Source organism: Anas platyrhynchos, chromosome 3 (assembly GCF_047663525.1).
Source record: "Anas platyrhynchos isolate ZD024472 breed Pekin duck chromosome 3, IASCAAS_PekinDuck_T2T, whole genome shotgun sequence".
Taxonomy (NCBI): domain Eukaryota; kingdom Metazoa; phylum Chordata; class Aves; order Anseriformes; family Anatidae; genus Anas; species Anas platyrhynchos.
In genome coordinates this window covers 84,814,684-84,841,331 of record NC_092589.1, presented here as the reverse complement: position 1 = coordinate 84,841,331, position 26,648 = coordinate 84,814,684, and the positions used below count along the sequence as shown (strand labels likewise).

The following is a 26,648-nucleotide window of genomic DNA, read 5'->3' as shown; positions in this document are numbered from 1 at the left end:
TACATTTCATACATTTCTCAGATTATTTTTTATTTTCTCATGTATAATTAATATGACTTCTTAATCTGAGTTTCTAACCAAATATTACAATTTAGAAAAAGTCTTCTCCATCTTAAAAAATTAACTACTCTTAGGCTCACTAGGTAGAAATGTTCTGAATATTTTAATGCTTTTTCTCTCCTGCTAATCTGTTTGTTCTTCATTAAATATTTACAGTTTCACTTTCATCGCTTCTTCAGGCCAGGTATATGAGTCAGCCACGAAGCTGTTATAATCAGTGCTGTAAATCTGAGACTGGATGAAGGCTTCTAGGTCCTTGGGCTGAGGATAGGTGGAGGCAGTGTTATTCCTGTAGGCTTCCTCTGCGATCTGAAATGATATATTAAAATCCTAGTTAGTGCTCATAAACTATTTGAGTACATTTAACAGGATTTAAAAGTAGGAATTAGTAGGAATAGAAAGATGTCTTTTATCTGGACATTCATCTGTGAAAGAAAAGAAGGTTGACATGCTGGTTGACTAAGGGACGAACTGGGATAAGTACGTTATTTGAAAGCTTCCTCTCCCCAGGGCAGCTGGGTAAACTGCAGGTTTAGGTCAGCTACTGAAAGTCTATTCACATCCTCTCTGCATTTTCCAGTAAAAAACAAATTAATCCTCCTTCCCTGTGGAAAACCTGAGCTATAAACAGAACGCATCCCCTGTAGTTACTTATTCTGATAGGCCAGAACAAGGGCTGGAACAAATGGGAATAGTGTCTGGATGAAGGGTGTGATTTACTCTCTCAACAGGCAACTGGTAATTAGGAAGGGCCAAAATCCTTTGAGTGTGCAGCTCTCATGACGGACAACTTGGGGACCAGTGCCCAGTGGAGGACAGTAGTTTGGGCTCTACAGCCAGCACTCCACTTTCACATCAATAAACAAACCCTTGCCATAGTTCCATCTCTTTCCTCCGTGTATTGGGATCAAACCTGGGGTTACCTTCATGAATTTATATTTACTTTAGAAGCCACTCTAGACCCAGATTGATGTAAATCAACTTGACCTTGTGTAGAGATGCGTTAGCTGATCTAATTAAATGCTCAATTACATAGAGAGAGCGGGAACAAAAGAAGCCAGAAAAGACTGAATTGACTTACCCTCACAGCGATTTTCAGTGACACGTGCTGAATTGTGACTAAAGGAGGGTACAGGCGACCTTCCTGTAGATTCTCTTCTGAAACTTGCTCAGCTATTACCTGAAAATAAAGCAGATGTGTTGAACTTCAAATGAGATACTGCTGTAGCTTTATTAGATGGTGATCTAGTCTTACACAAAGAAATGATTCTGCTTTGGCAAATCATACAGGTACTGCTTAATCCACACCTGGGTAGTGTTTTTAGCAGCCAGTCTGATCATTAGGTACAACTACCTGAGAGCTAGAAATGTAGGGAGTTATGAGAGGTGCCTGGCTATCATCAACTTGTCCTCCTGGCAGAAGCAGGTAAAAAGTCTGAATTAAGCAGCTAACACTGCGGTAACTCCAGGTTCACAGAGGAACTGCTCCCCTCTGTACCCTAGCCAATACCCTGGTGGGTGCAGTAAGGTTACATTTGGAGGGGAAATGGTAACAAGGGCAGCAAGAGACTAGATACTCCCTTTCGGTATAACTAGTGAAGGCAAACTACTTGTTTACATTTTAATCTGATGTTGAGAAATAGAGCAAACATCCATCTGATACTGAGAAATACAGCAAAAAAAAAATCCACTAGGTGGAGCTACAGTAACATAAGATTTAGGCTTTGCTTTCTGTAACAGCAACTAGGTTATCTAAAAACGGTGCACAGCCCTTTGACAAAACAAGGTGTGCACACGATGAATCGACATTTGGAATTAAGAGAGGCAAAAAAAGAAAATGCAATTAAACCAACATATAAATCCTCAATGTAACATCACTTTGAATTGTCTGCATTTTCTCTTCACCTACTTCAAGCAAGAATAGGGTAGAATCCTGAATGGTGTAAAGAGTGACAAGGATGATCAAAAGGTTAGTTTTTGTACATGAAGGAGTACTACAGACTTGTGAAAGAAGAGACGAAAAGACTGAAAGAAAATATAAAAGACAACTGAACGTGATTATTTCTCATACTAGTACAGGAAAGCCAGATCATCAGACAGAAGGAAATCATGAAAGGAGAAGGTTTTTTTTTTTTTTTTTTTTTTTTGTGTTTTATTTTTCACAGAACTCATAATTAAATTGTGCTACTAATTGCCAAAAGATGTTCTAATGCACAAACATGTTTAAAAAGCCATCAGTCTAATTTATGAGAGAAAGCCATGCAGGGATAAAACTTCCAGCTCGAGAAGTCTGTTTAACACAGTGTTGAGAAGCTATTTTCAGCAGAAGGCTCACTCTGTCCTTTCCCCTTATTCATGCTCTTTTCCTCAGCTTCTGCTCCTGATCACAGAAAGATACTGGGCTGTATGGTTCTTAGGTCTGACACAGTGTGGTCACTTTCACCATTTAAAGTTTAACAAATTTAAATTTCTAACAGAGAAGTTTAGCTAAGCCTTATTCCAGAATCTCAGTGAAAGGCAGCCAAGGTTGGACAAATGGTATAAAGCAAGTGGGGCATCTTGGCTTTTGGAGCATATGTTTTCTGTAGTGAAAGGATTAAATAGCAGTATTTCTGGAGTAATTTAACTGTAGGCCACACGTGCCAAGAATATTTCATTAGTTCATCATTCCCTGTCCTTCTGGTCGTGTTTGGTAGGACTTAAAAGAACAGGTAATGTCCTTTGTCATCACAGAGAAATCACCTGCAATTAAGAGGTATTACAGCTCACAGTACCTTAGATTTGTCAATCAAAATCAAAGTTACATTCTGTGTTACCTGGCATGAAGAAAAGAACACTGAAAGTAGAATTTGTGGTAGTTGTAACAAGCTGTTCAGGACTTTTATCAGATCTAACTGGAGAGGAGGCAAAGCAAGAAGACAGCAGTTGCAGGCACGCAGCCTGGGCCACTTGTTTTTTTATAGTTTTTCAGGTAAGCTACCACCACAAACTGAGAAGGTCCCTTTATTTAAATAGCATCTTTTTGGTGCTTTAACTTCTGCAGCCTCTTAGGCACTTCCATTTCTAATGGAGAACACTAACAAATATCCTAAAAACCGTGAAACTGTTTTGATTTTTCCCTCCCACTGAAAAAGTCCAGGAAAAAAAAATAAACATTTTGCCTTTGCTTTGTACTGTAATTTCAGGTAGGGGCCTCTAAGCAGCTCTCCTGGCCTTAATGCCTCTGCTACCTCTTCTGGCAAAGACCTCTGAAATCTATCAGGTCAATAACTGCCTCCCCCAAGCCCAAGTCACATACTGCCTCTCGCACAATGAGGGAGAACAGATGTGAACAGTCTTAATTCCAGGCATATTGCAAATAGCCACCCATTGAACTTGGTGCCAACAGAGATTTTCTATGCAAGAAAAAAATTTTTTACGTGTCAAGCTTTACTAGGAATTTTACTAGAGGATGCCACTCATTTCAAGAGAGAATTTAAAATCATCCTCAAAATTTCTGATACCATTCCAGTTCTCTGACAGTTATGTTTCACAATGGATTTTAGGTGACTTAGCAGACTGCCTAACTGCAGTTTGACCTACAGATGTGTCATGTCACCTTTCGTCCATCAGCTTTCTATATATAGGGGCCATTTCACCCAAACCTAAATGAAGCAACTCCTAGAATGAAGTAAGACAACTGTTTAACACAGAAGTTTAGACCAGCAAATGAGGATCACCATATCCAACTGAAATTACAGGGGACGACTTAAAGGGAGGATATAATTATCCCAAGACTTACAAAATGGATCACTGCCCTCCTAGGATGGTTAAAGCCAGTGGAGACAGTCTGGACCTTTTGCTAATTTTAAAGATGGAAATTGTGAATGTCTTTCTCATAGAGGGCAAGCTGCTGGCAAACTTTTAAAAGATGCCATAGTATGCCATAGTTTTTTCAAAAAACTTCAGCAATCCAGCTATGGCAGCGTGCAAGTGCCCGCCTTTTAAGAAAGGTTCATATCACATCCAAAGCTCAGTCACAGGATCATGTTGCCTAAAAAATTGCCTCAGGAAGATAGTAAAGGACCACTTTCTTCCCTTAAATCCATGAAGGGGAATACAAGGAACAGGAATCCTGGAATGCAATATCCTGTAGAGATTTTGGAAGAGTTGCATCAGACATTCCCACTTTTGCAATGTGGTGTAACCTTTTTTCTCTCTTTTTTTGATTAGATAATAACATCTAATCTAATCTAATTCCATTCTTATAGGCTTCCTCTGTACAGTACCTACACTACTGATGTATTCTCCATTCTCTGATGCCATCCAAGAGCAGAACAGGCAATGGGGGAGACAGGAACATCAGGACAGTGCAGGAAGTCAGGGACAAGGAAAAGGTCAGAGTAAGAAGAGGTAAAGGTTCGGTCTGGATGACCAGCAAAGGTGATGGACACAGTGAGGCATAGAAAGCTGTAACCTTAAGTGTGAAGCAGCTACAGAAAGATTGACTTATAGCTTTGGGGGATTTTTTTGTGGAAAAAAAAAAGTGTAAGATCATTTGATTTTAAACTCTGCAGGCAATTTATTTTGTTTGATGAAGGGATTCTAAACGAAAAATGCTAGATTCTTCTCCCATATGTGCTGAAGATACAATCGTGAATTTATGAATACTGTAAGACAGCAGATGTCAGATTTTGAACAATCACTGGAACCAAATGTGCTTGCTCACTGTTTATCTCTTGTCCACTGAGTGGAGATAAAGGTAGACAGACCAATAGGAGGATAACATCAGGAAAAAAAAAAGATAGTTAAAAATGCCTGAGGAAAGAGAATAACCAATGCAGAAAAGGATATGAAAGAAAATCGGAAGAATAACATCACGATTTCGTCAAACTGAGGTGCAAAGAACCAGAAGGCAATGGAGCGCTTTCACCAGCTGTTAGTAAAGGAGCTCCACAGAAAATGATGCCAACAGCTCTGCTCAAAACCAGCAAGAAGCTTAAAGAATTAAAATAACTTCTGTAAGCAAAGTTGACAAAAGTCACCCCAAAGCTACAAACATCAGAATAGAGTCCTTTCAATCTAAAATTAAACTCATGTGCACATGTATGCAAACCGTACACTGAAGTCCTGCTCTCACTTCTTTTCCAACAGAGGGTGAAGTTTCTATCAGGTGACTTTTGGAACATTTATAGACTCTAAAAAGAAACGATATACCTTGCAAATAAAGATCTTAACCAAAAAAAAAAAAAAGCACCATTTTTCCAATTTTAAAGAGAATGTTTAGGTACCTTTGTTTCTTTGGTCATTATTACCAAGTTACTAAATGAAGAAATGTAAATGATTTTTAATACGGTACCTCGGCAGTTGTGAGGAAAACGTCCTCGCCGATATGTTTCAGACCGCATGCAATAACACCAAGGGCAACTCCTGGGAACACATAGGAATTGTTACCCTGTCCAGGATACAGAGTTTTTCCGTTTGGAAGAGTGACAGGATCAAAAGGACTTCCACTGGCAAAAATACCACGTCCCTGTGTTGTAACAAAAAAGCCAAAGAAATAATGTTATTTCAGAGTATGTTGTTAAAATATTTTGCTCATCCTTTTAAATATCTACCACCATGGAGGCTGGGTTACACCTACTTAATCTCTCTTCTAAGAGAGTGTTAGAGCTATGTGATTGAGTATGTTTCAAGAGCATCAGGATGCTGATCCTAGTGATTACTGGTGATGCTCCGTCGCTACCTGATGTCACAGCGTACATGTTGCCTTATTCAGGTAAGACAGCTTATATCAACAATATAGAGAATGAAGTGAAGGCCAGCACCAATTATTCCTTGTGTGTGTCCACGCCAAAGGAAGTGTACATTGAAAGAAAGTACACACCTAGAGCTGTAAAACGAAAAGGAATGATATTGTCATGGTAATGCTGGCTGATGCTACTGGATTTTTTTTCCCAAAACAACAGTAGATCTTACACAAAAATGACACCAGTGCCACTAAGTGCTGCTCCTCTGGATGGCGCTTGGGCACCAGCTCAGGAGCTGGTGTGTGATCACCCAATACTGATAACCTGTGCATGTTTCCTAGCAGGTTTTTGGGTACTGCCAAGTGTTCCAGGCAGTGCTGCTGTCCCAGAGAGGTCCCAGGCACCAGGCGCAGGCTGGCCCAGTGGGCAGTAGGGAAAAGCCTGCTTGTTTGGGGGATTTAGAGGGCTTAGCTGTATGGATACATGTTATACCGTAACCTGCAGCTGACATGGGACCTCTGAACACAAACGTGGTGTGCTCCCAGGCTCCTTTCCCCTCCTCGCTGAGCAGGCGGGAGCTGCACGGGGCCAGCTCTGCACAGACGCCAGGCGGGGACAGAGGAATATGGGGTGGCCCGGGAATGAGGACAAGGCTCAGGTTGCTAATTGCTTAACACTAGCTCACCGGAGCATTAGGCCAGGTATCGCTCAGTCAGAGCTGTGATGCTATCAGAGCACTGAGAGACAGGCTGTCAGCGAGCCTCCAGTCTCGCTTTGCACCTGGGTTGAGAAAGACCCTGACCCAAGCCGGGGCCAGCACAACCTGGTGCCGTTCAGGGGTGACAGGAGAGGAACCACACAAGTGGCTCATCTGCAGCACCGCATTCGGAGACTCTCCCAGGTCATTTCTGATATGCAGGGAGAGAGGAGTCATTTCGAAAGCAGGCACAGCAGCTTCAGAGCATCAAGGGAAGAAATAACAGCCCAGAGGCTCTGCACTGCCAGCCCAAAGGACCTAGGGAGGACCCTAGAATTTAAGCAGTAAATTTAGGTGGGGAAGAAAAACCAGCCTTTATTTATGCTAGCACTACTGAAGTGATAAATGTCACTGTTAAATACTTGAGGCCCTTTGTATCAGAAATATCTACGCCTATTTTAGAGAACTGAAAACGTGCATTTTAAAATACATCACCGTTGCTATTCAGCTCTTCAGAAGAATATTCTGTTTAGTTTGGAGTCCTGCAGTATTTTCCTGACCTGCTTATTATATGCTTTGGTGACAGATCAAATGGTCCAGTGTATCCTTTGCTCTGCCTACCAGATGTCGTTACCCGTTATAGCCAACCCTTCATGCAGCCCACTGCACTGTAATTGTGTTCTTTTCAGTGGGGAATGGGCATGCTAAATTTGTCTTTTAAACACTGAAACTGTCATTCAAACTGCCCTGTATTGGACAAGAAATCCTAACATAAGCCATTATAAAACACATATATAGTCAACTAATCATACATGGCAAATTCTAGACTGAACTACAGGATAATGCGTTTCCTAGCACTTAGGTACAACAATAATAAATAAGCAAACACAGTTCTCTTTCACCTGTGCCTCCGTAATAAAAAATCCTTGTAAAAAGTCAATCATTACCCCAATTCTTAATATTTATTTTAAAGATTCTATTTCCTTTATTGATGTATTTTCTTACCTTAATGAGTATTTATAAAATCTCAAATGAAAAGCATGCTGCTGTGTATGTGTTAATTAAATGGTACAGTTCAAAAACAGTCATAAGGCTTTAATGATGGACAGTTACTGGTACTTCAGTTATAATAAATACGATGAGTCTTGCTTTACACCGATAAAACCTACTCTTTTTTTTAAAGTGAAACTCTCAGTAAGATTTGAAAAAAATGCTACTTAATTTAACTATTTTTTTTATCTACAGAGACACTATTAGTATTTGTTATTTTACCCTTTATCTTTCTCTCATTTAAAATTTAAGATTTAATTTTCATTACATGTACCAGACATATTCATCTTTGGTTACCTCTGTGTATTTGTAGCACTGCTCAGCAGTGCACTCTGCTTTGCTGGTAGGATTGCTGAGAGCAAAAATAATAGGACGTTTGTTGAAAGCAGCCATATCTTGAAGAATCTCTTTAGTAAAAGCACCACCAATTGCAGCAACTCCTAAATGAGAAAAACACACACAACAAGCAGACAAAGGTAATTAGTTCAAGGTAAGTTATGCACGTCACACTCCAAAGAACAGAGTTTCTTTTACTGCACACCTCCCTGTTTAAAATGCAGTTCAACCTCTTTCTTAACATTTATGGTTAGAAAAAAAGTTTTCTCTACAGTACTTTGCAACAGTGAACTTTAAGTGTTATCCCAAACATATGACAGGACCTATACACCCCTGTACTGTTGGGCAAATTTCTCACTTCACTTTTGTCAGGCCCTTTACGTATGATAGAAATGTATCACCTAATTGCAGATAAGTCCCAAAACGAGCAGATAGGTGCATCTCTGTCTCCTAGTCTCACGCAATACACTGGATGGTTTCTCTCAAATGCAGTGTGTTGGTTTGCAACTTTTTGTGATGACAAGAAGAGAACAGAATAAAAGTCTTCCTACAAGCTGGTCATGCTGTCATCTCCAGCCTCAACTGATGAATCATTCCAGTTCCAAGTCTAAGGCTTCCCTGACAGCAACAATCTTTTAAAATGCAGCCCTTTCCATCTCACAAGAGATTAAAAATAATGCTTTTTCTATTCTCCAATACTGTCTGCACTTATAAATGTTTTTCACAGGGACTAAATGACAGTCTTTTGGTATGAAAGCACATCATTTAAGTCAGATTCTGCTACAGGGCAGAAGTGCAGCCAGTGCATCAGATTTGGAACCTCGGATGTTTCACCAGCCAAAAGCGGGGGGAGTGATGTGTTTCTGAGATGCCAAGTAACCTCATATTTCTGTCTCATCTACATCAGTTGGGAATCCAAGGATTGGTTTAGGTGTTAACTTGGGCACTGTGTTGCCTAAGGCCCATTTGGTTTGAATCCAAATAAATCTCCTTTGTTCTTATTCCCTGGCTAAAAATAAAAAATGAAATTAAAAAAAAAAAAGGCAACTTTGCAATTGGTGCAAATCTATGACTTCTCCCAAAGTTTAAACATTTCTTGCTCAAGCATTTCTGTTCCATACTTCTTTTTTCTTTTTGCTATGAATAGACAAGGATGCATAGAAGCAAAAGCTCTGCTAGATCAGCTGGGCCACTGTATGTTTAATGAACAGTCATGATTTTGACTCACTTATACAAGGACCTGTTATACACCTTTGTTTCTGGTTAAGTCTGCAGTTGCCAAATGTTTAATGTCTTCCAGAACTGCTTCTGGACAGCTATTTGTAAGAATGACAACAGTCAAGTTAAAACAAAATGCCCAGAAAAATTTATATTTCTTTTTCTGTCATTGTTATTAAAATAGTAATTTCTTTGTATTTGATCCAGCTAGGGTAAGGATTTTCCCCAAGCAATTGCAGGCAACGAAATATAGGTGGATTTACTGAGACAGAGTTAAGTCAAATATTGGGAAAAGGAGTATCAACATATTTCCCCATGACTCCTGCTGCCTAGGGGAAGATACTGAATAACTAGTCACCCAAACTGAAAAACAAAGGATTAATTTTCATTGCTGCTTCTGTTGGAAGAGCCTTCCTTATACAGCCATGAGGGAAAATGCTACATAGGTATAAATATGAAAATATTACATACAGTAAACATCCTTGTTTCATTACAGCAAATATTTCTTCAGTATGTACACTTAAGTGGATAAAAGTTTATCTATATAACTATCACTGATTTTAAATTCAGTTCTTCAGTTCCACTAGTTTCTTCCGACTTGTATGCTCCTAAATAAATTCTCTAGACTACTTAGTCTCCATCTTGTAGTCTTACATATTTATGCAGCATCTTTCTTTTATATTTATGCGGCAGAGAAAACATCAAGCCAAGTTTCATTTATCACCATTGTCAAAAGCTGATTTTACTAAACAAGGGCCACACGATCAAGGCATAGTCAAAAAAGTATCTCTTAACATGTAGCATAATTTTTACTGTGGCATTTCAGATTTTCTAGCGTCTCATGAATGATTTTACTAGGCAGATAGATAAATTTTCAGGTTCTATAAAGAAATGATTCAAGTGTATTTGCTGTTTATTCCTGAAACTCTCTGAGATATACTAAACAAAATGCAATGAGATGAACAATCCTTTACTGAGATCAAAATCCTGCAGCTTTTACAAAATAAAAGTCTTTGTAAAATCTGTGTTTTCATTTTTACGAAGAACTGATGGCAAGGGACCCCAATATGAAGAAAAAGAAGGTTCAGATGCAACTGGCTCATAATTACACAGCTTTGCATGTGCTTAGCTCTGTTTTCTCAGTCTAAGTTTGAGGTCATTTGTATTACACTGTCCACATCAGATCACAAGTAATTTAGGAAGGTGATAAGGTTCTCCATTAGATGTTTAAAACAACTTGGATTATCCCCCCTGTAAAATGGATGGTTTGGAGTGAAAACAGTGTTACATGCTTGGATAGCTACTATTTGTGTAAGTGCTTAATAGAAGTCCATTATGCACGCAGTGTTTTCTAAAATAACACAAAGGTAAACTCTGTTCAGAGGAACTTGATCTTGTCTTCAGACGAAATCATGTCCCCAGGTTTTTTTTTCAAAGGAAGAATAAGGTCATTGCTTTAAAGTAAAAGAAATTACCTATTAACACAGATGGTTTTATATCTTTAACAATATCTTCTAGATTTTTCATTTCAGCATGTTCATGTGCAAATCGCGTTTTCTCAGCTGTCAATGAGGCACGCCCCTGAGTGAGAGAAGAAGGAAAAAGACATTTATTATAAGCTTACTGGAACCTAATATCCTGGGATAATCAGCTTCTAAAGTATCTGGTTTAACATGTCCTATTTTCATTCCTGCTTTGGTGTCTACCTAAAAAAAACATATTAGAAAAAGTTACTGTGTATACAGCTAACACACTTAGGACAAATCTATTTATCTGAGAAGTAGGTAAGTTAAATTAATTTTATTTTATATTCATAAAAGCTCTAGAACCCAACTGTATTAACAATTAAACAAAATCATCACAAGTTTCTTCTTTGAAGAATTCTTAAAGTTTTCACAACTGTTAACATTTGGTCAAACTCTTAACGTTATTAATGATGAAGCACAAATATATTTATATAGCAAACAGCACAGAAGTGCTGGAACAGAGAGATTCATAACTTATCCTACCTTAGTTTCTGAGCTTTTTCAGGTTTGCTCTGCCCTAAAAGGATACAGACTATATGGGGTGGGGAAGTATCGGGGAGACCATATTTTGCTCCACATTTTTTATATTTCAGTCATTCATTCATTCTAGCCATAATTATAATCAGCTGTCCGGCACACTGTTGTTGTATTAACAAAATTGACTTAGCTTGTGAAACAACTTTTAACCTGACCTATACCGGCAATTTCCACTGATGCCCACCAGGGTTTCCAAATGGAGTATGATAGATGCAGGAAAAAGGGCTACAGAACAGCACTGACATTGACTGGGCTGCAAACAGGCTTCGAGCTCAAGGTAACATGGAGTGGGGGGCAAGAAGGGGCCAGATCTTATGAAAATTACGTTGTCTAAACACGTGGACCTATTTCTATACACACACACTTAAAAATATCAGCAGAACAGTTTACAATGTGCATGCTTCCACCACTCATTTTGTTCTTACGTCTCAGAAAACATCACTGCGAGGGCACTTTTCAAACATAAATCTAAAAGGCAGTGCCAGACCCTCAAACATCTCACAATTTCAGCAAGTAGTAAAGGATGTAGATACATAGGGAAGTACATGAGGAAGATAGGATGTTAAACATAATTTTAACCAAGTAGCTAAGAACAGATACACAGAAACACAGAATCACAGAACAGTTTGGGTTGGAAGGGCCCTTAAAGCCCATCCAATTTCAACTCCCCTGCCATGGGCAGGGGCACCTACCAGCAGACCCAGGTTGCTCAAAGCCCCATCCAGCCTGGCCTTGAACACCTCCAGGGATGGGTGTGGTGGTTTTACCAGACCCAGTACAACGGGATAAGAACAACCCATCCACATCCACAACATACATATCCCTTGCATCTCTAGCTCCATCGTAACCAACTGACAAGACAAAAATTTCCCTAATCCCAGCAAGTTCACTAAAACTACGCTGAAGTACTGGAACAGAATTATTTCCATGATTCCTCTGAAGCCTATCAACCTGGCAACTTTGACTCAGCTTAGGACTCTGCATACTGTTGGATTCAAGCCAGGATTTACTTCTTTTAATGGCATTTTTTGCTTAATTTTAATGAGAACGAACGACCTGTTATTGCACTTCAGAAAAAGATCCTGCAATGTGTCACCGTGCAAATCGCATCACTGAAGCTCCTCTGCTGCTCCTCAGGCAGAAACCACACCAGCTGGTATACCGAACGGGAGGCAATTTTTCATTTTCAACTGCAAGAAAAGTTTCCAGAGGGTACCACAGGAAGCTGGGTACGTCTGTTATGTGGTCAGGACCAGCTGAGCTGTTCTGCCTCACAGGATACCAGCTTTTCTTGACTCAGCCCTGATTACAAGGAATTTCCAGAGATTTATCCTCCTCTACAGATATTTTTTTTTTCATGACCAAAATACATAGTTTTCAAATTAAGAGGGTTATGTCTGCATGTATTTATACAGGTCTTAAGTGTCCTCTTGGAAATATTACCACAGAAATCCTGCTATACAGGCACCTGGTTTCCTTTGTGGGTAAATGTAAACTGCTCAGGCTCAAGAGAATGCCACAACGTTAACAATTTTTGGCACCGCATTGCTTGAATCGCTCTGTCAATACAAATTTTGAAGTCTGCCATTTCCCACTACTCCAGCAGATGTCACCACAGTCTATGCACACACATTTTAGATACCTCTCGCTTTAAAACAGGAATTCCCCTTAATCAGGACGGGGTTCTTCACAGAGAGGGTGGTTGCACACTGGAACAGGCTCCCCAGGGAAGTGGTCACTGCACCGAGCCTGACTGAATTTAAGAAGAGATTGGACTGTGCACTTAGTCACATGGTCTGAACTTTTGGGTAGACCTGTGCGGTGTCAAGAGTTGGACTTGATGATCCTTAAGGGTCCCTTCCAACTCAGGATATTCTATGATTCTATGATTCTATATCTTTAGGGGAAAAAAAAAACAAACATGAAGTTTTCTTTTTAGCCACCAAAGAACAAATGAATTTGTAACTTCCAGGCCAAAACCTTGTTGCTAGAAATAATTTCAAATGCTATAATAAAAGCTATATATTTTTTTCCATTAAAATTGGCTGGTTGTTGGAATTTGAAGTGCTCCATGGAGTCTGACTTTGAGGAAGGCTTATCCTGACCATCTGGGAATAGGTGCCCTGGAAAACTGTCCCATCTTCTGTTACTTTTTCAACTGGCTTCTTAATTGCTTATCAGGAAGATACTGGGGAGGTTGATTTTCAATTTGGTCTTAGAATCCAGCCTCCAAGAGGCTGCCCAAGAAAAAAAGAAATCCCCTCTAAGAGCTGCAACATGGGGCCAGCTCGCTCCTCAGCCTGTCTCAGGTGCTCAGGGTCTCCAGGACCTTCAGCTCTGGACAAGGGAACAGGCAGATTTTGGGGACATCTTTGTGAAGAAGCATGTTGGCATTCTTTTATTTTCAATTTTCACCATAACAAAAATGAAAATAACTGGAACCCTGCAGGAAACAGTTACCTCTTTGTACTGTCTTACATTTGGTTGGCTTTTGAAGGAGGTATTTCAACATTTTAAAATTAAGATGGTGGAAGAGCAGTTCACACACTCATGGATAACACCAAGGAGTCAAAGCCCCATTTCCTACTGACCACGACGATCGTCTCTCATTAAATTAGCTGCAAGGAGTACTCAAAAAGCAAGCAGAATGTGGTCCACTGCAACCCTTCATGGGCCATTGGCTACCAAGTCTATTGCTAGCCAGGTGGCACAGCTTACACTCAGATTCCCTTCTGCCCTATCTTAATTTCACACATTTAATTTCTACCATTTTAATAAAAAATGAAAAATTAAAATAAAATAAACTTCTTTATTTGGCTTTGGTCTCAATTAGCTTGATCCCATTACTCAGAATGAATCATGTCTCCAAGTAAATATTTTTCTAGCCTATTAACTAAGAATGAAATACTAAATTCTGTGGCTTAGCAAAAATAACAACAGCTATGTACATAGAGATTTTTGCTTGGAAAATGCCTGTAAAAGAAATTCTAGGGTTAGGGTTACATATATATATATATATATATATACACACACACACACACATATATATGAATAGCTTCTAAGAACTGTATTTTAATTGTAAATTCAGTGATCCTAAGAGAAGCTACATAATGCTTCCCTAAAAACTACAGGATTTGGTTACAAAACTCTGCTAATTCAGGGAACAGTGTTTTAGATATGAATTTGCCAATTTGGGGAATGAGAAGTTCAGCAAAAATACTAGGTGTGGCAAGAGCACTGCGAGCATCCTTCAGTGCGCTGCCAACAGGGCAATCTGTGGCTTGTAAGAAGGAAGAAGCAATTTGGTTCTGCGTGTTTGGCCTCAAATGAGGAGGCTGCCAGTCCATTTACTAGAAGTCTCCAGGCATGTCTCCCCTGAACACCTATGGACTTTTGTCAGACAGCAGAGAGGAAAGGATGGAGCCGATAGGCAGAAGTCTTGACTCTGGCTTCCTGCCACTTTCTGCACTCTCTGCTCCTGACTGAGGAGAGAAGCCCTGCGGATGGACCTGTCAGCATGGAGCAGCACTGGCTCAAAATCCTCTCAGAAGCCCCAAACCCATCTTCTGACATTTCCCTTTCCAGCTCTGGCTTAGCCAGCTTTTGAACTCTGGCTATCTGCTGCTGGGAAATGAGCTGGAGAGGATCATTGCACGACAGCATAAATCAGAAACTGCTCTGGTCTGCATGTGTCTCCATAATCCTAGCACATTAACACGGCACGCAGCTCACTGGTACTTCCCTTCTTCCAACAGGAGAAGGTAAAATTCAAAATACTCTAACACTAAGAAAGAATTTTGATGAGCTCTGGACTTCTGTATGGTGCTCTGAGACTTCTATGTGAAAACATCTTTGGTCACGTTTCTGTTTGTCTTCTGAGTCCACTACCTTACCCATTTGGCATTATTAAAAATCATTCACTTAATGAAAAGGGCACAGAAAATCAGTGATCTAAATCACAGAATCACAGAATATCCCAGTTGGAAGGGACCCAACAAGGATCATCGAGTCCAACTCCTGGGTCCCCAAAGGACCACCAAAAAAATAAAAATAAAAATCTAAAGTTGTATCCCTTTCAGTACACCAAGCCTCAATACATTCGCGTTTTTTTACTGCGGGACTCCATGCAGTAAAGAAGAGGTAATTTACTAGGTGCATCACAAGAAATTTGCTTGAATAAAAAGCCTCAAACTAAATACTGAAACACTAGGAAGACAACCTGAGCATCTTTAATGTGTACACAGCCTGCTTGGATAAACAACACAATACACCTTCACTAGACTGCCGAAGGTGAAGAGTTAAACATGCTCAAAAATATTAATAAAACCTAAATGCAAAGATTCAATAAAAATATCAGAAATTACTTTTTTGGGGAAAAATATTGCCTCTATCACAGTATCATTTTGTACCAAGAAACCTACGGGATATTTTGGGTTTGAACAAAAGAGAACAAAGCAACCTGAAAACAGATAGGCTGCTATACTAGCCATGGTATCTCAGATGGAAAGTAATATGAGCTAAATTCTTTATTAGCAAATGAGTTACAATGTGGACTGTGTTAAGTCAGCAGATGAAGTACAGAGATAAAGAAACAATAGCAGCATTCTCTGATTCTCTGTGACATTATATACGAAAGATCTTGGCAATCCTAAAACATCTCTACTCCCTAATGGGTAAGAGAGGGCCATTGCTATTATATATTAGTATTGTTGTTATTAATAGCAAGACTTGGACACCAGGATTTTGAATCCATGAGCAAAATGAGGTAAGAGAATTCGGTAGTTAAGAGCTTTACAAAAAACTGCTTGTACTTTTGATTTGAGCTGATAGAAGTTTTTAGATTTTTTTTTTGGTGTTTGTTTGTTTGTTGTTTTTATTTCAGTTGTTACTTACAGTGGTTGATAAGCAGCACAACACACAGAGGAGATGCTGGGATCAGGCCTCAAGCAAGCGCACACCATCACAGTTTCCACAGAAACTTACTCATGTCATCATGCTATAGAACCAAACGGAGGGTGAGCTAATAAACCAGATTGACCCATCAAAAAACCCTGAGAAAACTCTTCGAAAACAGCTGTACAAACAAGAGCCCAGGCTGCACAGCAGATTTTATATACGAGGTAGTGAAAAAATGAAGAGGCAAATCTCACAAATGCTACCAATTTGTAGTCTAATGCCATGGCCCGTTTGCGCTGGTCTCCCAGGGGTTGCCCCACGTACCAAGGCTGAAGAGCAGAGCAGCGAGGCAAGAGGCGTAGAGGCATGGCTGGAAGCTCTCCAAGACTTGCTATTTCCATCAGCTCGGAGGCAGCTGAGAATAAGCCAGAGCACCCTGACGACTGCACTGTCCCACATTAGAGGCAGCGCTGGCACTCGTCCCGTCTCTCAACCAGGGAGGCACAAATCTATTTATATAAACACTTGCCTCTATTTGACTGTGTCAACTGCAGCTTATTTAAACAAGAGAACAGAGATCAGTACACAGATGAATTAATAAATTCATCTGAGGTTCTCAAATACTGAAGACATGAGAACCACAAAAGAACATGAGAACTGTAAGACCAAAAAGCAAAGTGGTTTATTAGCAAGCAGAGCGTTTCCAACTGGAAAAGTTTCTGGGTTTGTTTTTAACTTGCATGTTTCCTGTGAGTTCCTTATTGCAGAGTTTAAAGCAGAAGAAAAAATTAAAGCATCAAGGAAGAAGGGAGAAAAAGATTTATTTAAGAGTCATGGGAGAAGATGGTGTAATATCTCTCTGTTGGGAGATAATCTCTACATGGCTTCAACTCCTTCTGTAGGTTGCTGGTGCACTATATAGAGGACTGTAGGCAGCACCTATGAGATGCCCTCCATAGCCAGACTTCAAGGTGAATATCAGTTACAGCAATGAGCAAAACGGAAGAAAAAACCATGAAGGTATGGATAAAACTCATTGGTCACATGCCAATGAAGCTCAAGGGCTTGCAGGTGACAGGCATTCCTGTGTTAGCTCATTTAGGAACTAAAAATCTTGGAGGCAGAATTAATACAGTTTGCTACCAATTCTTTTTTAAAAAGGAAAACACAAACAGCCAAGCAATCAAACAAACAACATCAAACCAAAAAAAAAAAAAACCACCACACAATGTTCTGACCAGATACTGCCATAATTGTTGGCAGTAAAACGTAAGATTTAGGTAAGAAATATAATTCTGGTGTCGACTTAAAAACACATCGTTAGAAGATTTCAGTCCTGTCAAGCATACAAAATACACTTCCCATATAAATAAGCACACAAGGGTAACAGGCAGGACAAAGGTTACAAAGACAATTATTTTAAGAAGATAAGATCTGAGAAGCAGAGCAAGTTAGGAGCCCACAGAGCAACAGAAACAAAATGGAGCAAAACAATTCATTCATTGCAATACCAGAGCGTGGGTGTAAGAAACCATAAACCACCCGGATCAGGCATCATCTCATCAGAACATCTAAGGAACGTGGTGTCAAAGAAGAAATAGCTGTATGCTAATAAATTTAACACCCCAATTTTTTGTGGTTTCACATTTAGAGAAAATAACGTGGTTATTAATTGAACACACCGCACCAATCATCCTTTTGCCTTGTCTTCAGTTTTCATAGATTACTGTTCAAGTATGAGTGAACATTGCCACAAGTGTTCAAGGACAAATTCATGCATTTCTTTTCTGCAACAGTTATACTTCATATAGATCAAGATAAATTCAAGGTGAAATTGCACAGACTAATTCCCCAGACATAAGAGTAACTGAAAAAGCAAACAGAGTACTTTGCTGGGATAGTACAGGAGTAAAAGAGTAAAACAAGGCAGAAACTGCTTTAAGTGATGATAGTGCCTTGGAGATAACCCAGACACCGCATCTTTGCTAACATGCAAGGCAGAAATAATTTAAAAATTTGCCCAAGAGACAGATATAACAATAAGTGGTATATAAAAATTAACATTAAACCCATTATCAAATGGGTTATCAAACCATTTTTTTTTTTTAAGTGATTACTTCTAAAATTGACTGAGAGCATATGAAAAATTCAGTAACAATCATAGTCAGAGTGGAAGAAAGATACCCGACTCTGTGAGATCTAAATGTTAATCCTGTACTGTATGAGCTCCCTTGACTGCAATGGCTTGCCAGGGATATTCAAATGGGAGAAGGAAGGGGGAAAGGAGGGGCGTTTACATTCCTCTGAAAACATTTTAGAGGATTATCTACAGATACCTGGGTATCTTCAACCTAATTAATTAGAATCACAGAAATTAGGTTTTGGTCGCTATTGCTGTCCTCCTGTTACAAAGTTTGATGTTCTGGAGCATTCAACTACCCAGCCTCAGCCGATGCTAAATGGTGCTTGACGTTCAGTTTAGGCTTCTCCCAGACTGATCCGCAGTCTTACAGGGGGTGAGATCACACATCTGATGGACATTTAAAATACAAGGCACTCAATTAGACAAAAGTGTTGATGTGCTGAAGTAGAAAACATGGAGTACAAAACTGCCAAAAGCAACATTGCTCCATGTTAACATCCTCTTCAAAACAAAGGGTGGCATCATCCCTATATGATGAACTTCATTTTTGCACTAGGGATTGTGTCATTACAAAAAAATGTAGGCTTTCTTGCAAATCACAGGTGAACTTCACAGGAGAAGTAGATTCTATTTTGCAGCATAGGAACACTCCCACCAGCTTGTCATCCATCCCTGGCAGAGGGAGGAATTCTGTGGAGTCCCTGTAAATGTTAAAAGTGCCTTACATTTGCATGATCCCTCCAGGCAGTTCAACAACTATCTCGCAGGAAGGTTTTGCAGTACCTAACTAAAATCCTCAGCCAGTGGTTAGCCTCATCTTTTTTTTTTTTTGACTGAATTAACTCACCCAAATGAACATCTCAATACTGTCCCTCACTTTCTGCCTCTTCTCAGCCACTTGACACAAATAAATTCACTGCCTTTGATGTTTGTGGGTGAAGATTTGGCCATTAATATAGCTGAGCCTGACGCTATGGCAGCTTTAAAGAAGACACAAAATGAATTCACAACACATCACACATTTATGCATAGTGTGATTAACAGAATAAAAATAGGAATAGCATGTGGGAAAGAAAAGGAATGTGGGAGACAATACCCATCAGTGTGTTCACAGAGGTAAATATACATTCATCAGTCAGTCCCTATGATAAAAGTAATAACTGAAGATATCCCAACTACTACTACATGATCTCCAAGTAAACAAGAGTGCAAAAGCAACTTTAAAAATATCTTTCATTCAAATATTAAATTTCTGTCTGAATGGGACAGGTAGGACAGGCACTTCAAGAGGAGTGATGTCTGTTTCAAAGAGCAAATTCCTACTGTTCAAGTGACAAAATTTTGATCATAATATGATCTGCAACCCTTCCTCATCCACTTCTGGAGAACAATAGCTTCAAAAGGTGTAAAAAGCATATTTTACAAACAAACAAACAAACAAACAGTGCTCTCCTGAATATGAGCATTATAAGGTCTATAATAGAACAAAACTATAGAGAGTATAATAAATGTAACCTTCACCACCAACTCTTTAACCACAACATAGCAGAAAAGTTGGTCATCAAACTCAGTTTAATGAAGAAAGATGGTTCCCAAGGGAAAAGAAAAAAAAATAAAACACAGGAAAATGAAAACACAGCTGTACATGAACAATTAAAAACCCACAAAGGAAAAATCAGCCTCAAAAGCCAACTAAGTGACTTCGTGGCAGCTTTTGGGGCTGGGGGAGGGAGAAAAGGTGGAAGCTGTTCATACTCAGGCCAACAAAAGTTTCAAGGTTATTTTTCTTTGGTTTGTACTAGTTGAAATGCTGTGCAAAGCAGATCAAAGGAGAAACAATGATTATAATCATACATTGCAAAATTAATGATCAAAGGACAGAACAGAACAAAACCAATGTAAAAATAATTTATTTGGACAAAGTAATTGCTGAGTCTTTGGATGCTCTGTTATTTCCCATACTGCTAAAGCAACAGCCCAGAATATTTGTAGGACTGAAAAGATCTCCCTGATCTCACTTCTTTGAATCAGACAGTTTCTGATAGAACAAATCTTAAGGGACTCTCACTGTACAGGTTTCCTCGATAAACCTTTGATAGCAGTAAGAAATAACAGTCAGTTCAGTTTACCCAGAAGCTGTTAACAGGTGAGCTATTCTGTGGTTTGACACATCTTCTCTTGGCAATACTGAAAAGGTTTCTGATAATAGAACCCTTCCCATTGTTCAGTTTTCTCAAAAACGTTCCTCATTCTTTTATCTCATTTCTAAGTGTTTGGAAAGTTCCTCAAGTCTTGCAGCACCTGAAGCCAGAATAATTTCCTACGTGTACCTAAATCAAGGCATTCCCTCTCAGGCCAGAACAGGAATCAAGAAGAGCTTAGTTATTTACTTGCTATAAGCATGACATCCTGGCAGCTAAATCACAAGCTTTAAAAGGCTTAAGTTATATTTCCTTTTTATTTGGGAGGACTTTGTTTTTTTGTGTACTTTTTTTTTTTGTGGGGGGGGGGGGGGGGGACGACGGACATCTAGCTACAGAGGAAAGCCAAGATGAGACTTGCAGAGCCCTCAGCCAAAGATGAGTTTTCTCCTGCCCATCTCAGGCTTGGCACTGAAGTCTCCCAAACGTTTAGCTCCAGCTGGCTCTGCCATCACGTACACCACAGCTGGACGTGGCCACCCCTTCTCAAGCCCCCCCAGCTCTGCCAGACTTGGAGGCCGACACTTCCAGGTCTTCCAGGACAACCAGCAATGACTCAAAATGTGCACCGTCGGCTCCCACCGCTTGCATCAACATCTGGTCCCAAATTCCAGAGCAAGCCAAGTAGTGGTCAGCCCTAATCTATCTCAGACAACTGTTATGTCTGGCTATCGCAAACAGTTCACAAATATTCTCCAGGCAGGACATGAAATTCAGTGGACTGCTTTTTGGACAAAACCCAAGTAAAGGCCCACCAGAAAGAATAAGCAGAAGAAAGGAAGGTACAGACCGTGTCAGTAACTGATTGGTTTTGGCCCTGCTTGAGAGCACTGAAGCTAGAAGGTGGTGAGGAAAGTATACCGTCACCAAAGCACTGAAAATTTGGAAACTGTGAAAGGAGCGAGGTGCTGGGTACCAAGAGCAACAAGCAAGGCTTCTCGGCTGACTAGCAAATTAGCAGCAGCAGGAGGGAACAAGAGAGAGGGAAGAAGGGCTTCCTAACCACCCCAGCAGGACAGCCACACTACTGAGACCTGGTTTAGGGCTGTGAAGCTCTTCTATTTCTGCTCGTGTCTGTCAATTTTTGTAACACCACCAGGAGGTGATTTTAGCAGAGTTGTATTATTTTTGTAATCACATTCCCTGTCCCTACGGAGAAGGAAATTGAGCAATGCATCGTTCTTGTTTCAACAGCCACAGAAGATACATAGATACAAGATACACTCATCTGTGTTTAGTGTCAAAGCACATGACAATTATTAGATGAACACCAAAAGCATTAAAAACACTCATTAAAAAAACAAACAAGCAAACAGAAGACCATCTGTATCTTACACAGTAGCAAGTTCCAGTTTTCTTCTGTACCTGATCAGACTACTTTCATGCTGTCTGGCAAAAGGTGTCCAAGATGACCTTAAGAGTATTTTCCCATCTCAGTGCCTATGATCCTCCTATTTTCCCTGTATCAGGATGAGTGAAAGGTGTTGCAATGCTGTTTAATAAACCAGCACAGATATTGACTGCAGAATGCGTGCTCCTGATGCAAAGTCATGTGAATTACAAAATATCCTAAATATCAGAGAGCTAAAGAACACAGCACGACTGCAGCTTGAACAAAGATCACCATAAACAAAGCTAACCAATATGTAAGGTGAAAAAGCAAAGCCAACAAGCCTTTCATATATTTCTTTTAAGTAGCTCCCAAACTATTAAATACATAACCACCTTTTAAAACATACCAGTTTCTTTATTCTGGCACATGGAATACATATGTTTCTTTATTTTGGCACACAGAAGGAATGAGGTAAGGGTGACTGATGAAGTCTCTCAGCAACTTCAAATTCTGAGCAGTGTTGATAGCACTGCAGACCGCAACATCTGCAACATGAGCTATATCGCTGTGCATAGAAGCTATTTGATGCAATACATCTCAGTTCTCACAGAAGGATGACATGTTTGCAACACCAGGAAAATATTCCCTTCAAAAATATTTTTGCTCCTTTTAAAAGAATCTTGAATGCTATCCTAATAGCATATATATGAGCATCTTCATACAAGACTGTGCTTACAAATAATAATTGTGTTAACATGGGAAATGTTAAACCCACGAGTTGAACATTTCTTTCCTTACATATCATTTTAATGAACTGCTGAAAAATTCTCTTTATTGTGTGATCATCCCTAACAGAAATGGTGCAGGAACTCCAGGCACAATCACACTCCCCTTGAAGTAACAGGGAAGTCTGTCAGTCATTTAATACGCTTTAGAAAAGAAAAACTGCTTGCTGTGTCAAGAGGGAGAAACTGCTGTAGTTGTTTTTACAAAGAATATGCTCTTGCCTTTATCTACAGACTGCAAATAACTATCATTAAGTTTCTAAGAAAATTGTATTACCTTCACTATCAAGCCCTTTGAGTCAACCATCCATATCCTTTTGACAGCTGCCTCTTTAGATACTCCTTCTTTTTCCATAGCCATGACAATGAGGTTTGCTATCCCCAGCGCAGCCTGAAGGAAGAAAAAAGAAGCATATGAAACCAGAAATGAAAGAAATCCCTTGCTGACTTCTTTCCTCTAACCATTATTTTAACTAAATTATTTAATTTTATTTAACAATAAAATTGAATTATTTTTTCATGAAGTAAATACGAATATTTGGCAGTTAGGAATCATACTGAAAGGTATAGATCTTAACAGCCTTTGCAGTGTGGATAGCATAAACAAACTGTAATGTTACAACTAATATTTATTCCATATAATAATACCAAAATAATTAAATATTCTTTCTGCTTTGAATATTTTTTTTGTTCATTAGATTTTTATTTCACAATTTAAACCAAGGAAAACCATGCCAGAAGCCATGCCAAAACCATGCTTCTGGAAAAGCATGCCAGAAAGTACAATACAGTCCTAAAAGGATTTTTGCTCCTTATCTTTCTTTAACATGTCCATCAAGAAGGTAAGTCTCCTTTTACCTACTGTTCATGTGTTTTGTAACTCTAGACTTGGCTGTGCTCCCAGTGAAAGCAGGGGCAAGAAAAAAATCACTTATCAATATTTTGCTGAAACGTATCATTCTTACTGGATTTTATATTTTATCCAACACACCAAAGACAGGTATTGATTGAAAAGCAGGCAACAAAATGAACCAACAGACCACTCAGTATTTTGGATTACTAACTCATACATTTTAATGGGGTCAATTCTCATTCTTGTTCTTTATTACTCAGTTTCACTGAGAATCAAGTGAGTGCGATTCCCCTATTTCTACCTAACAGTTAAAAAATAGGTAGTTTTATTTAGGAAATACATAGTTTGTTTAGGAATGAGCTTCCCAAGCTGGAATGATATCTACCATTATCTCTTTGCAGCAACAGGCACACTGACATTACTATTACTACTAATAAAATAATACAAAATAAAAATAATAATAAAACATTAGACCATAGATTCATGTCTGTTGAACATAGAACAAAAATGGGAAGAAACTCCAGAGACTGACATTCTTCATGTAAAAATGTGTTGACATACAACAGACATGGATGTAAATAATTCTGAAAATTACAGACCTGATCTCAGTAGCTGCAGATTTTGAATCTAATTAAAAATACTTGGATTACACAAAGCTGAGTTACTCTACTGCACCTATCAAGGGGCTTTGTGATTATGAATAATGTTTTTCAAAAGCCTTTATGGGACTGCAGACTTGCCTCATCTACAATGTGTCTGTCATCTGGTATATAAATACAGCCTTCACTTGTGTGCCAGTAGCTTAGAAATTTATATTGAAAAACTAGTATCAAAAAATAAATGTGCATTAAAATTTTAAGAAATACATGATCTTGACATGCAGAATACTAAAGAGCTGTATGTAATGACAGGAAAAATCAAAGGGGCACTGCTTCTTACTAACACTGACACTGGTAAATATATTTCACTTAAATTCTCTTTGGCTGCCTGATATTCATTTGGCTGCCTGTTTATTCATCTTTCCAACATTTTTTGTTTATTTATATTGAGAGCAGTTCAGTAACTTACAGCTGAAGAGCTAAAACCTGAAGTAATTAAGAATAGATCTCCACAAAATTTCATATAAAAAATATGAGGCCTCACTGGATGGTCAGAGAGGACTTTTTAAAGTTTATGTTCAAATTAAAAAAACAACTTTTATCAGGCCTTAGTGATCATTCCACCCATTTAATCTTCTTGTCAATTGAATACATATAACTTGAATAAATATTACGAAAAATTTTCAGACTAGAATTTCTGCTGTGTAAAAGCACATACTTCTCCAGCCCCCTGGAACAGCACTGTGTGATCTGATAGCCTGTTCTTAGTGATACGCAGAGCAGCAAGAAGACCTGCAACAGCCACAGATGCAGTTCCTGAAAAGAAAAAAAAAAAAAGTTTATCTTTGATCAGTCTGGAAAAAATTGCATTGATTAGGCATATATTTTAAATATTTTCACAGCATCTTTCAGCTAAAAGATACAAATACACAGGCTAATATGAAAATATTCAGTGGAACTGGAATTCTGTGTTCTTTGTTTTTATGAAAATAAAATGCAGGTGGGAATATCTTCAAAGTTAACACTAAAATGTGATTGATTAATTCTACTGAACAGATATCATGACTGGTGCAATCAAACTGTTACAAAATATTCTAGTTACTCTCTTTTTCAGAAGGAAAGGATGGGACAGCTCAGAAAGAAGCATTTTGAAGGACTCCAGATAGTGGAAGTTAAAAATGGTCTCATTATTGGAACAGATATCTGCACTGATCCTACAGGAGGCAACAATTCTTCAGCTTTCTTGAGAAATGGAAATCCTGTGATGGCTATTAGACCGTAAAAAACCTTCACTGCTCACGTAGAGGTTGTCAGAGTAGACAAGCAAATTGTGAACGTTTACAGAGAAGCCAAGGGAACCAAAGGTATAGGACCAGCTTATTCAAGACACTGACTCTCCTACTGCATCTGAAAACCATCAAAATTCCAGTCCACTGTGAAAGAGGTTTCAATTCATCAGCCTCTAAAACATTAGAAGTACCTTTTAAATCTATATTTGAGTTACACCACAGGAAAAAGGGTTAAAATTTAGTTTTATGAGTTAGCCTGTAGAGGCCTTTCTTCTCTAAATCAAAACTACAGAGAAGGAGAATTGTCTGTCTTTGAATAGAAAGATTTTGGTCCTCATTGTGAGAAACACCTAATAATAAAAAGTAGGGCAATAAAGGGACCTCAAGCAGGCATCTAACCCAAACTTGTTCACAATGACAGGACAATACCTCCGTTATTTCTGACAGATCTTTGTCTACCTTGTTTCTGTCTCCTTCTGAGAACCTCTGCAATGTCCTCAGCAATCTATTTCAGTGCTTCAATATGCTTTTTGTTGAAAATATCAAATCCAAATTTTTTCCTCTTCTATCTCAGCCTCTTGTCTTACCTATCATTGGAAAACCTGACACCAGTAGTTGAAGACTAACGGTGTCACAACCTGCTTTTCTTCGGGGGAACAATCCCAATTCCTCCACTCTTTCAGAAAGTTATGCTTTCTGAAACGCTCATCACTCATTTCTCTCCTCTGGACTTTATCCATTTGTTTAGTATCCTTCTTGAATTGCAGCACCCAAATCCACACTCATTATTTCGGATGAATTGTTGGCACTGTTGAGCCTAGCTGTCAGCTTCTGTCATGCTGAAGACAGCTGTAGTCACCAGTGCCTGATATCTGGCTAGTCCAGTCCACAGACCAGTTACACCTTCTGCCCTGCCAAGCCCACTGGGAGGAGGAAGGCCTTTCCTGGATACCAACTCCAGGTACCCATCTTACATGTTTCACACATTGTCATTTTGTCATTGTCACTAAAGGACAGGCACAAAATGGACCAGAAGAACTGATCCATATTCCTGCAAGGAACTTGGATCCAGTAAATACTGAAAATACACCCAAGAAAGCAGAGCAGTTATCAGCAAGTTCACATTTAAAGACATCCTACGGACAGGGATAGGGTGGTGAGGTAGATGATACCAGCATAAAAGCTTTGCTAAAAGTGTTTTGTTTTTTTTAGAGGTGGTTCTGAAGAACCAATAGCAGACAGCACTGATTTCATCAGGACTGAAAAAGCCGTATCAGCCACTAACAATTAAGGGTTCAAAGTGGAAAAATGGGTTTCAACACTCCTTGAAGACTTACGATGCCCATCTGATTGAGAAAGAGCCAAGCCACAGGAATATGAACGAGAGCCCTACAAA

General features: G+C 39.1%; 1 protein-coding gene across 2 annotated transcripts in view; it reads right to left on the bottom strand.

The window, feature by feature from the left end:
- Window positions 1-26,648, bottom strand: part of ME1 (malic enzyme 1) — a 173,782-nt gene continuing 147,134 nt past the window's right edge. For both annotated transcript variants that reach the window (XM_038177167.2, XM_072036242.1), the window contains exons 8-14: window positions 24,682-24,779; window positions 22,789-22,902; window positions 10,566-10,671; window positions 7,834-7,976; window positions 5,399-5,572; window positions 1,142-1,240; window positions 1-369 (exon numbers count right to left, since the gene is read on the bottom strand). In XM_038177167.2, the coding sequence (XP_038033095.1) occupies window positions 211-369; window positions 1,142-1,240; window positions 5,399-5,572; window positions 7,834-7,976; window positions 10,566-10,671; window positions 22,789-22,902; window positions 24,682-24,779 (893 nt within the window). In that variant the 3' untranslated portion in view covers window positions 1-210. The remainder of the gene's footprint in view (window positions 370-1,141; window positions 1,241-5,398; window positions 5,573-7,833; window positions 7,977-10,565; window positions 10,672-22,788; window positions 22,903-24,681; window positions 24,780-26,648) is intronic.